Source organism: Salarias fasciatus, chromosome 18 (genome assembly GCF_902148845.1).
Source record: "Salarias fasciatus chromosome 18, fSalaFa1.1, whole genome shotgun sequence".
In the NCBI taxonomy this organism is placed as follows: domain Eukaryota; kingdom Metazoa; phylum Chordata; class Actinopteri; order Blenniiformes; family Blenniidae; genus Salarias; species Salarias fasciatus.
This window is the reverse complement of record NC_043762.1, coordinates 26,479,856-26,493,226: the sequence shown is the minus strand read 5'-3', so window position 1 is coordinate 26,493,226 and position 13,371 is coordinate 26,479,856. Positions and strand designations below refer to the sequence as shown.

The 13,371-nt window shown below is 41.3% G+C and overlaps 1 protein-coding gene across 1 annotated transcript; it reads right to left on the bottom strand.

Annotated features, from left to right (window-relative positions):
• Window positions 1-6,196: 6,196 nt before the first annotated feature.
• Window positions 6,197-9,659, bottom strand: LOC115405397 (aquaporin-1-like). The gene is made up of 4 exons (XM_030114964.1): window positions 9,305-9,659; window positions 9,058-9,216; window positions 6,703-6,783; window positions 6,197-6,625 (listed from the first exon to the last, which is right to left on the bottom strand). Exons 1-4 carry the CDS (start codon window positions 9,656-9,658, stop codon window positions 6,431-6,433), a joined length of 789 nt encoding a protein of 262 aa, XP_029970824.1. The 5' UTR covers window position 9,659; the 3' UTR covers window positions 6,197-6,430.
• Between the last annotated feature and the right edge of the window lie 3,712 nt (window positions 9,660-13,371).

Below are 13,371 nucleotides of genomic sequence, written 5' to 3'. Positions count from 1 at the left end.
CTCGCTGGACGTTTGCCAGAAAAGGGAGTGAGAAGCTCTTGAGTGGCAGATAAGACGCCAGCGCCTGTCAGTCAGTCCGGGAAGGTTAATGTTCAGGTTAAAGACCTGCAGGAAGGTGTCAGATACTCCAGTGTTTTCACACTCGACTAACCGCAGCGCAGCCTGAAGACGTGGCTGTAAATCCTCTGAATGTCGCGTTTCTGCAACATGAAGAGGAGGAAACAGAGCAAAAACACTCCGAATTATCAGACGACTCAACAAGGCGCTCAGTTACAACACTTTAAATACAAGCTTTTTCATTTGACGTGAGGCTCCAGTACAAGCAACATTTCAAAGAATTTTTTTAGTTTTCTTGAAAGCTGTGAAAGCTCATGCTGTCAGGGTGATTTTATAAAACATACAGAATTCAAGAGAAGTTTTTTGGAAATTTCACTGAATTTTGCACCAGAAGATTTATGCTGAGACGGCAGTCATTTTCCATTTTAACTGGAAAGTAAGACATAATACAAAAGTAATGAAGACATTATAGCAAATTCTGCATCAAGGTGACTCGGAGTAGAAAAATTATATATTAGAACTGTGAGTGTTCCTCAGATTTGGTTTGTTTGTTGTGTCTGTGCGGTGCTGCAGTGGTTAGCTCTCTGAATGGCACCTCAGAAGGTCCCCGGTTCATGTGCAGGCCTGTTGAGTTACCATGCAGAGTTTGCATGTTCTCCCTGTGTCTATATAAACATGAAGTCAATATGTGACTTTAGATTGTCTGTTAATGCGACTTTCAGTGTTTTCCCTGCCAAGCTGAAAACAGGAAAACATGTTTTTTCTGAGATCTTCATATCAGTCTTCAGGTCCATCTCTAGAAATGTATATTAATTGTATTTTATTTTTAGAATGTTATTTATTTTGCATCCAGCACTCTGGATCCCTGTAGTTGTTTTCAATAAAGATAGAATTTATTATTTACTCATCTCTTATTGCATTCTTTTAGTATTTTTGATGAATTCTAATTTGCAAATTATATATATATATATTTTTTTTTTAATTGAGGTGTTGTAGTATTTTGTGACAGTTTTTTTTTTTCTTTTAGTTTATGATCCACATGATCCATCCATCTTGAGTGGGCTGGACCGATAAAATAGCTTCATAAAAACCTTTTACATGATGAAAATGTCCACAGTTTTTCAAAAACTAACATTTCCTGTGGAAAGTGACTCCAGTCTCACTACTTTTTTTTTAATTTGTTTTTGTGGTTCGGCTGGATTGGAGCCTCTTTTGGCCCATGGGCCTTATGTTTAAACACCCTTATGTGACATGTACGCGTAAACTTCAATTACAAACAATTTATGTGAAAGCTAAACTAAAGCTAAAATGAACCCTTTTAATAGTTTTCTGTTGTTTTTTCAGATTAACCTTGAATTAATTTAACCTGAAAACTCTGAATATTCTTTTAAGAAATGAAGATTTCTGGTTTCTGTGGCCGTGTTCATGTCAGAACTACTGAAATATGATTTATTTATAGATTTAGTCAATGACAAGTCTGTGTTCTGTTAAACCAGTCTGCGATGTTTTCACTGTGTCTGTTAAACATTAAGAAACGGAACATTTGAACAAGTTTCCAGTGAGAAACGCTGGTGTAATGATAACCTGGAGGGATTTTGTGGGGGTGAGAGGTTATATTTATCCCTCTGAAATCGGATGAAACTGGGTCGGGTCTCACTTCCCATTGATTTATTTTGCCTAAACACTCCCCGGTGCCAGCTTCTGGAAGCCAGCGCGCTCAACGCGGGAGCCAAAATAATTTGATGGACGCTCGGACAAAAAAGAGACGGCCGAGGGGCGACAAAAAGAGCATTGTCTGTGTGGAAGGGAACCCAGTCCAAAACAAGAGGGCCAACACAATGCCGTGACCCTGGAGGTTAAACACACAAAGGAAGGAGCGCTCAGATGGCCGCCCGGCCGCATCTGACCATTAAGAAAGAAGCGTAAATCCATCAGCCTGCGTCTTGATTTCAAAGTGCAGAACCGTTTTATGATTGAACGCACGGCCAGAGGTGTGGTTCCAGGAGAGAAAGATCCAGGAACCTCTGTTATAGACTGCATTCTGAATACTAGTAAAAAAAAAAAAAAAATGAATAAGCTATTATGCTCACATACATCACAAAAAGTTATTCCCACATGTAATCCAGAAGCATAATTCTCCACTTTTGACCAATATATGTGTTAGAGGGATGTCTAAATGTCATTTATTGAGAAAAACTACAGAAAAGTAACCAAGTAAATTCAATTTTGAAGTTTTATTGTCTGAAAAAAATCACATTTTTGGAAATTTATTCATTTTATTCTATACCAGGATGCTGAAGACGACTCATCCCAATATATGTGCAACTCAGGAGCTTTTCTGACAATTTATTTTAAGTCTTTAATCTTTTTTTTTTAGGCGTTATATTTGATCATGGTAGGTATATAAAACAATCCGCACAGGATGAAGCCCCAGCGTTTCCAGAAAGTTGTGTTTGCACCTGTTCACACGGAGACAGAGTCGAAGTGTTTTCAAAAAGTTCCACCTTGGCAGCCGTTTGAAAAAAAAAAAAGGTGTTTAGAGTGACTGCGATCACCATTGTCCTGTAAACAGACATCCAAAATGTTAGGAAAGTTTTGCATTTTCATTTGAAAACGTTGCATAAACAGGAACTTAAACTCAACACACAGGCCTTTTCTCACACTGCGCTGCAGCTTTTAGTTCATGGTTTCAGAATGAACGATGGTTCTACGGTTGTTTGAGAGTCTTGAGGAGGATTTTAATTAGGAATCAATGGCATTTTCTATTTATTTCGTATAGTTGTCATACAAGACCATCATCCACAAACATCACGCTAATCTATGTTATATTGACTTAAATAAAGCAAAATCTATCGTCCATTGAGTTCCCTTTGAAATCTACCACCATCAACTGCCTGTGACGACACTGCAAAGCGTTAAGGAACCGCAGCCGGAGAGGCAGGAAACATAAAGTGACAGTGGTGTATCAGCGGCGTGGCGGAGTCCGTCCTGCCGACTCAGCAGAACGCTCTCGCACAGACATCAGCAGTAAAACTGACAAAACGGGCGTTTCAGGCCCCGTTTGTTTTAATGGCCGAACATCTGCAGACAACAATAACAACGCCGGGTTGAGAAACACATTGTTGCCGAGCTGCGAGGCTGCGGGGCGAGCAATCATGTTTGACTATCTGAGCACGGCGGGGCTCGGTCAATGCCAGGAGGACGTTAATGGCTCGGCCGCATTGTACCAACCGTCAGCTCGGCCCGAGGAGGGATGTTGGTATAAGCTGGGTTTCCTGGCCTCGGCATCCTCGTTCGATTGGAAGGAAATCTCTCTGCTATAGTTACTGAAACACGCTGGACCGCCTCCAGCTCTGTGGGAACACTTTCCAGACAAAAGAGGCCTTTTCTGGTCCAGCGTGAACGAGGAACGACGGCCCGAAGGCGTTCGGTGGGTCAGAACGGGACCGGAGGGATCGGTACTCCGAGCAAAACCTTCAGTGAAAGAAACCGTCAAACATACATGTTTGCTTTTTCATTACACAGACTTAGCACCACTGTACTCTCTCTCAGCTGTAGAGCTACTCCGTCTGGGAGGAAAACATCGTTCTTACTGTCCATCTACTGAGCATGTGCAGAACAACTGCTTGTTTGCGACCCGAGTGTTTTCAGAAAGCTGCGTCTCCAGTGACTCCGAGCACTGTTGTCACGTGAACAGGCTGTCAAAATTCAACAGAAGTTCTCCGTTTTCACTTGAAAACTTGTTCGTGTGAACAGGGTGGGTGTTACTGCTGCATCAATATATAAAATCAGAGGGTTCTCTTGTCACCAAATTACAGCTCTGAATCAATCAATCAACCAACCATTCTCTATCCATTTCATATAATTAACAAGCAACACAAAGTGCTTGATAGGAAAACCCTCCAAATATACATAAATGCACACAATTAAACACACACACACACTTTCACCACTCTCGGTATGATCGATTGACCGATTCTCTGAGTACTGGTACGCTGAACCGGTGTGAGTCTGAGCTGTGTGTGAAAGTCATGGTTGTGTTAGTCAGACTTGCTGAACTTTAGTCTGATGGTTGAAGCTTGTTTTCGGAGGTCACTCTGACTTATTTTTTACCTCTGAACAGTTGTGAGTTTGTGTTTAGGTAGTACCCTTGGTCCAATCCAGCACGGCTCATTAAGGCCTCATTAGGACTCCATGAAGGGTCGACTGTTTGAGTTTAAAAAGCCCACAATTCCACAAGAGCAAGCAGGAGAGGTGGAGGAGAGGAAAAGCTTCCTTTAACTAGGAAGAAACCTGCAGGACCGGGCTGGTCTAAGTTCTGCGGGTTCTATTCACTTCCACAAACGCTCATTTGGGCGATAAATTCACTTTGCCCTCTGAATCCCTGCCGCCCTTCAGTGAATTTCCTTCGTGCCTGACCGTGCCTCAGTAAGAACGAAATGTGCACGTCGTGACATTATTTGGGACGTGCGGTTAATGATCAGCGGAACGCGGCGATCCTGCCCGCTGCTCTCAATAACCTTGGCTGGGATTGCTTTCTGTTGGTGGTTATTCAATGATTAGCCCGGGGTGTCACACATTCATGTGCCATAAAAGTGCGCCGCGGCCGTGTGCGTCGACGGAGAAAAGGACATTCTTGTGACATGGCCAAACAGGAAATCTCCACTCCAGCTACATCTCGCCTCGGAGGGTTTAAAGCCACTTCACGCAATTACCTGATCCGCATCCTCGTGTTATTTTCACCGCAGTACAAAGAGAACTTTGGGACTGTGGCCAAAAATCACCAGAAGAATAATACACACAGTTCAGCATACATTTAGAAAAAAGTAAAGTCAAGGTCGTGTAGGTTAAAATATACTATATTCTGCAGAATGGACGGCATAAACAAGGATGTGGTGACCCCACAGTGAACTTTTAAGACGAAAACACAAAGGGCTGAGAAAAGCACGTCCAGTATCAGACATCCCATACGTGACAGGAGCCACAACAGAGAAAATATGAGAACTTTATTTTTATAGAAACTCCAAAATAAGTGAACAGCATAAATGCCAGCAGAAAACTGAAGAATTGTGACAAGATGAGAGCAAGGCATTGGTGAAAATAAACTAGCCAGTAAATTAATACAAACTAAGAAATGAGTAAAAAGTGATCAGTTTTGAAATATCGATATTTGAAGAAATTAATTAAAAGGAAAAAATGTATATAAAAACAGTTTTATGATTTCATGTTCTCATAAGAATGAATGTCACACAAGTAATGATGCAACGACACGCAATGCTAAAAATAAAAGTCACAGGTTGTCTGTTTGCAGAAAGTTACGAGGGAACAGTTCAGTTACAAAATTTCAGTCGACCATAATTCGAATCAGCTGCTCAGAATGTAACTTCGGTTGAAGATGTGAGGTGAGGTTTGGAGCGTGACTTTAGGCCCCGTTTCTGTGACAACGCTTCCAGTGAAAACAGTTTTTTGTATTTTCGTTTCGTGTTTAATGGCAACATTTTGAACATACTGCAATGCGCAGCAGCGTTTCGGAAAAGTTGTGTTTTCCCACCGTTTCCATGGAGACTTGAGTTAGAATATTTCTAAAAAGTTCCACCGTGGGAGTCACTTTCCAAAAGTTGTGTTTTCAGTGGCTCTTGGACCTCTTGGTTTTTGGTCAATCTGCTGCTGGAGTAGATTTAATTGTGACGCAGAAGAGATTTCCCCCTCATTTCCCATACATTTTGATAACAGGTATGTGGTATTGTATTCAGTTGCAAGTTTGCTTTGGCACTGATGCAGTTTCAGTAAGTATTTTTGATTTCTATCAATCCACTCCTCACTCCAGAAGATGTTCCCTGGTTAGAACCGCATCTTTGGAGTTTGCTTGTTGATGAATATCAATCCAGATTAAATTAAACAGTGATTGAAACAATGATTTTGGGGTTTTTCTCTGTAAAAGTGCCTGAAATGTTCTCTTCTCTACTCTAATGTTTCCATTTTAACTGGAAAATAAGACGTAATGCATAAGTCATTAAGTAATTACAGCAAATTGTGCATCAAGGTGGCTCAGAATAGAAAAATGATACATCAGTACTGTGAGTCTTCTTTGAATTTGGTTTATTAATTTTGTCTCAGAAACACTGACAGTTAACAGGAGTGGAAACACTGCTAATAATGAAGCTGAATAAAGCACAAAGTATAAGAGTGTGTCATCTGCGTAAAGCCAATGCAGAATATCTTGGAAAGACTGAAGACAAAGGAAAATCAAAGAGGATATAAACTTCAAAGAGGACATAAACGGCCTGTCAGGTTAAATATTATCAGGTATGACTGAGGAAACTATTCAAAATGCAGTATTTATTGTGATCTGCTGTTAAAACAGATCAATCATTCACTGTTTGGGCCAGTGACTCGGCCCCGGCCTGCTGTCTTCCTCCGCAGACGCTTCCATCAAGTTGTTTCTGTCTTCGGGGCCGTTGAGGAGGACGCTGGCGCGGGAGCGCAGGTTACGAGCTTGTGGAAAAATCATGAAATCGTAGATGAGAGAGGCCGCCATGCCGCCGCACAACGGCGCCAGCCAGTACACCTGCAAGGAGGTCAGATACGCTCAGACGTGTCTTTAAAAAGTAAATAAAATAAAAGGCATTTTAACTTCGACCGTACCCAGTGGTCTTTCATTTTTCCTTGGATCAAAGCTGGTCCAAAGGAGCGAGCGGGGTTGATGCCACAGCCGGTGAAACTGATCTGAAAGTGTCACATGGCGGGAAATTCAAACCTTACAGGCAAAGAAATACATGCAGGACCACATTTGGCCCATGGACCTTATGTTGGAAACCAGATTTAACGTAACCGCTTCCTGCAGATATAGCTTAATTTCGTCAAATAAAAAAATAGTATTAATTATCAAGTTTCCTTATAAACTCAGAAAACACTGTCATTTTGGATCACTGTATAAAATCATGCATTAATTTATAATATAAAACAATATCTGACGATTACATCAATTTACACTAATATATACTCTGTATGGTACATCACATATTTAAAAGTGAATTCAGTAGCTTGTATAATCAATTTTAGGGAGTTTCATGGGGCACAATACCCTCAGTTTTATTCCAGATCCAGTGAATGTGTTTGAATGGGTTTTATAAAAAACTGCACTGCAATACTTTCAACTTGTGTGTTCCTATTTTAACTCCAGCTGACGTGATGTGAAAGGAAAGCACAGCCAGTTTCTTAAAGTTGTATTTTCAGTCAGAAGTTACATTATTTTATTGCTCATAGCATTTCTACAAATGCAAACTGCACAAAAATCACAAAGGTAATATGTGCATTTTCTTAACATTTTACATTAGAGTGAAATAACACATATATACTGTTGCGCATGAAGCACATTATCTTTCATCAATCACTGAGAAAATAATATGAAAATGCAATCTGCAGTTAAAACGTCGTCATAAACAAACAAAAATGAATAAAACATGAAAATACTAAACGTGTGCAAGACAATTTTTACAAAGAAAATATGATTTTTAAAGCAAAGACTTTGTAGGGAGCAGCATCTTTTGGAAATATTAATCAAGTAACTTGACTTTATCCAAAAATACAATGCTGGCTGAAGGGGAATGAGTCTGATCCAGAGTGTGAAAGTGTGTGAAAGTGGCGATAGCAGCAGCAGCAGCAGCTGCTGCTTAGTGTGATGTGCCACACCCACTTCCTGAAGTGCGAGAACACACACGTTCACACACACACAAACACACACACACACACACACACACACACACACACACACAGTGTGATGATGTAACACCCGTCTCTCATGTAGTCAAGTTCTCTGACAGTGACAGTAACAGTGATGACAGTGTGTAGAAGACATTTTCATGTTCAGTCTCAACTATTTCACATCGATTCTGTTAAACCTTTAAATAATCTTATAAAACATAAAATAAAATAATAGGTTTTTCACTTTTGGTTAGTGAAAACACAAGATCTAAAACCTTGGTCTGAACTATTATTATTATTATTATTATTATTATTATTATTATTATTATTATTATTATTACCATCATCATCATCATCATCATCATTATTATTAATATTATTATTATTATTATTATTATTATTATTAATATTATTATTATTATTGGTAGTAGTAGTAGTTTTAGTGATTTTTTAAAAATGCAATCATTTTTTTCTGAATTTTGTATGACATAGATAACCAGCCAAAGACTTCGTCCTCGCCACTAATTAAAAATATTTTCAAACATTTATTACAAATTACATATATTTTTGATCCCTCTGTATCATATTAGGATTAAAAAAGTTGTTGGAGCTAATTTAACTTTTCTTATAAATTTAGATTTTTACTTTTCATAGAAGTAGATTATTTTAGTTTCTTTACTTTGTGTATTTTGTGGTGCTGTAGGAACTGACTGGCTTTCAGTTTCACATTTTAACAAACCTTTGACCATCTTGAACTTGATCTACACACAATTCGTGACATAGAAGACTTGAAAACTTGAATCTTACGTCTTTTATCTCGTACAGACCAGAAAAACTGCACTGACACCACGAAGGTTCAAGTATCAAATACAAAATATATACAACTATACAATGAAAATTAGGTATATATGAATATACATATATGAAACTATGAATAAAAAGATCAAATATCTATGAATGAGAACTTTATCTATGCGGTACCGTGCTTCAACCAGCTAAGGTAGTTTTTCGCTTTGCAGCCACTGAATGGAGAGCAGGACTTCAGAGATCTGATGATGTGTGGAGAAAACTGTTACTTAGTCATTATTTGTCACCTTTTTGAGGAAATCCACAGGCGATCCCTTCATTTTGATATTAAAATAATTCAGACCTTGTTGCTGCATTATAGTGTTTAATCTTTGAGCAGAAGACTGAAATAAAAGGGTAACTTAGAAAGGATAAGGGACATATTTTAATTGTTCTTTATTTTTTTTAAGAAGAACAGCGGTTGGATGGATTGCATTGTGATCAACTTACTGCAGCGAAGTGACCGAGTCCCACCGAGAGCCCGATGGCGAGCGGCGCCGACCCCCTCACGTCGCTCCGTCGCTGATCGGTCACTGCGATCACACACAGCACCAGCTGCAGGGTGGCGAAGAACTCGATGATGAAGCCCGCTCCCACTCCGACATTCAGCTGCGAACAACAGGAAGAAATGAGACGTTAGGCTTCATTCATGACTCTGACGCCGTGTGTTTCGGGGGTTTTCCCTCAGGACTCTTGCCTGGTTGACTCCCAGAGCCTCTCCGGGTTTATATGAATTCACGATGACGCTGGCCGTGACGGCTCCCACCATCTGAGCCAGGATGTAGCAAACGCAGCGCACCGCGCTGATCTGGCAGCTGAACATGAGGCCCAGCGTGACCGCCGGGTTGAGGTGGGCGCCGCTGACGTGCCCCAAGCTCTGCGCCAGCGTGGCGATGGCGAGCGCGAAGGCCAGAGACACCTTCAGCTCCAGGGCCGTCCCAGGCTGGCCTCCCCCGACGATGGTGGACAGACCGGCGAAGATGAAGAGCAGCATGCCCACGAACTCAGCAGCCACCGCCCTCCAGAAGAGCATGGTTCGTACCTCCCTCATCTTCAAGACGCCTCTGATGTGTCAAAACCAACATGTGGGTGCTTCGCTTTTTATAGCGTGGAGTAGAGGGAGGAGAGAGAAGACCAAACAGGAAAAGAGCTCCAGAGCACATGAAGATATTTCATTAGAAACACCATTGATTTGTCTTTCAACTTTTTGAAATTTGAAATATGAAAAATGAGACGGTAAAAGTTAGTGGTTCAATACAAGTTGAACACTGAGAAAACACAGTCATCAGCAAACGTGAGAACACCAAAACATGTTTCTGATCCTTTTAACTGTGGCTGCCTGAACTCATTATTGATCCAGGAAGTCAAAGCAGGAACAAACCAGAGCAGCACTATCCAGACCTATTAGAATCTTTTACATCCTGGAGGAGAGTAAACGAAGGTAATGAAGGAACACTGAAAGTAACCAAGTTCTCAACCATAGGTGAGGACTGTTTAGTTGAAGATAACTGTGACGGCAGCAGATCAAGGATGATTTTCCTCAGCTACTGCGCAGTAGCCATAGTAAATACTTCATCACATGTTAGATAGTTTTAGAGCTGAGACTCATCCAACAGCAATCCAGCTTCACCATCTGTCCATACAAATGTCCGTGTACCGTCTATTGTTGTCTGTTTATAGCGTATTGTGTGTGTGTGTGGTTTTAGGCGACAGGTTTAAGGCCTGTTTTCTGAGTTTGAAAGATTCTCAGTCCTCGCACTGTTGATCACCTGCGATGATCTACAGGTGTGTGCAGGGCAGGCGTTAAAAGCCAGGACCGCACCCCTCCCCCTCTCTCTCAATCATTCTCTCCCACAGGTCCGGATCAGAGCATGACGTCTGCAGCTGAAACCTCCTTTGACTTACTTTCAGTTGAGCTGTTTTATCAGTAATCAACTGGAGCAGTCTTCAAGGGTTCTTTATTGGGTTACGGTTACAAGGAGGAAGGGGTCGAGCAGACAGTCCTGGGGGAGCCACTACCGAGAGTGACGGGGGAGGAGATGTTTCCTCACACTCTGTGGCCCATGGGTAAGGAAGTCCAGGACCCAGTTTCAGAGGGAGGGGCTCGGCCCCAGTGCTGCTGGTTTGTTTGGAAGAGAAAACGGACGTGTGAGATGTTACTCTCCAGGTGGGCGAGGGCCGTGTGAACCAAACAGCATCATGGGTGGAGCGGTTCTTCCCGTAGAGGGTCCACGGTGACGTGGATGGCCTCTTTCATGTGGCCCATAACCAGCCTCTCCAAGCGCTTGAGGACTATCATCCTGTGTTACTCACCCCATGAAAGGAAGAGTTCCCTCACCTTTCTGGCTGCATGTCAGCGTTTTAAGCTGCTCAAGGTGATTTATCGCAAATCCATTGTATCGGCTCAAGATGGAGAAACCATCTGGCAAATTAATGATTGGGAAAACAGAGGAAATTTTTGGTGGACTCTCCAGGGCGAGGTAGCGCTCAGGTACAGACAGCCCGACTGCCAGGGGTGGAAATCCAAATCCACTGCCAGAACTTGAATTTACAGGAGAAAAAAAGACTTCCGTTGGCGTCTCATCTCAGGTAATGGTGATGAGGGGGATTTTCTCTGCTGTAGCGACAGACGAGGTGTGATCTGAGAGGGTGGAACTCACATATAGCTTCCAGGAATTTTACTAGCAACTTGGGGAATTTAGGTAGTTTTTCTTTCAAGCATTTAATTACACTCTTTAGTTTACGCTGTGGAGGTTAAGAAAGAGGAGACAGACGAGTGAGTGGATCTTTATTTTGCCTCACACAGACTGATACTCATACTTTATTGAACCCCGACATAATGCACCACTCTACGTCCCCAAACCCCGCCCCTTAACGGGAGGTCAACAAAAGGAAGTCAACACACACATAAAATACCACGGTTTAGGTTTAGGGCTGCCTTTAACCATAACCATTTTCATGGTTATGCGGCTGATGGATTGCTCTCAGCTGAGGCCTCCGTCCTCTAATTGAGCCTGTCCTGAGGACTGACCTTGCACTAAGGTCACCTCGAATGGTTTTCCTGTCTTTCATTGTCGTGGGATTGAAAACAACATCAGCCAGTTTGTCACTGTTGAGGAAACGGGACCCTTTGAGTTCAGCAGAAGGAAGCCAGCCTCCCTCTCTGGGTATCTGCGGGGCGAGCTGACAGCTTTCAGAGGTTCTGCACGTCTTGTACGTTTAAGGATGAAACAACCATCAACACCCATCCACCTTTTTTGGGCTTGTTTTTCAAATTGGACAGATACAGTTACATTTCTAAATGTGTAGTGTTTCAACCGTTTCCCTGTGAACAAACATCTTTTACAAAATATTGCTGTTCAAATTAGAAGCTTTTCAGTATTCCAGTACTTACCAAAAGCTTTACACTTAGATAATTTCTACAACTGAGAGCGACTGACTTTATTCAACTGATTATTATACAGTAGGTTAACTCTGTTTCACAATTTACTTTTATTTTTGTATTTTTTTAGTGGATTTACTTAAATAATCACCCATGATGTTTTGACTGGTGTTTCTTCCTTTTTTTTTTTTTTTAATTTGTCAGAACAACATGAGAAATCAACAAACTGGTTTGAAGTCGGGGGCCACGAGAAGCCCATTTGAACCTCTGGTAGTGTTTTTTCTTTTGTTTCAGTCAAATAATTATTTTTTTTAAAAATCTCATATGTTGTTACACAACATAAAGAGTTTAAAAAAAATTTCACTTTTAGGCTATTTGCATCATAAAAATGCAACGAATTATTCAAATTACTTTTTTTTAATGTTATATTCATTTTATTTTAGCACTTGATATCTTGTAGGTCGGATTAGACCCTCTGGTGGCCTGATTTTGGCCCACAGGTCGCATCTTTCACACCCCGGATTGACTCACTCCACCACCTTGTGGTAGATGTTGGCATTACACTGAATTGGGTATATCGTTATGAATACAGTTGTTTGTTTACATTCTGCAGATGATCTAGAATTAACTTTGTAAGTTTTCAACTAAACTAAATAAATCTGTGCCATCGCGCTTCCTCCTCATCTATTAGCTGTGTTTTGATCTTTTGCTTGATTGTAGCCAGCTAACCCACTGATGTAAAAACTGATGTTACGCCACAGAAAAGGCACACAGAACATTCTTTTAAAGGTAAAATTAGCACATAATAAATTCACACTATTAAAAGGTTCCAGATATATTTCATGCCAACAGGATGTAGTGAGAGGAAGATAATGAGAAATTTAAAAAAAACAAAGTGTCGAAATAACAGCTGATAGCGGGGACCGAGGCCAGGAAGAGTCTGCCGGCTGTCAGCCTGACGCTCGTACTTCATTTGTTGCAGATCACTTCTTAATCTGTTGGCTCAAGCATATCTCGGACTGTACTTCCTCTTCTGAAACTCCACCTCCACCTCAGGAGGTGGAGGTCGTCTTGTTTAGGAGCATAAATACTGAACATATACACTGCTAGTGAAATGGAACGTTTATACACTGCACTTCCTGTTCTCTGCTTCTGGTTTATCTGTGCTTCTTCTCTCTGTCAATAATTCACGAGTCCGTTTCTTCTAAGATAACACGACACTGTGTGAAGAAAGAACATGCAAACTCCTCACAGGAAGGCTTCCAGCCGGGGTTTTTCTTGCAGACCACTCTAACTGCTGCACCGCCCCCTGCCGTGTGGGGGCCTCATCATGTGAGGATCCTCCAGTCTGCCCCTGATCTTCCACCTCACGGCTTTCAGAT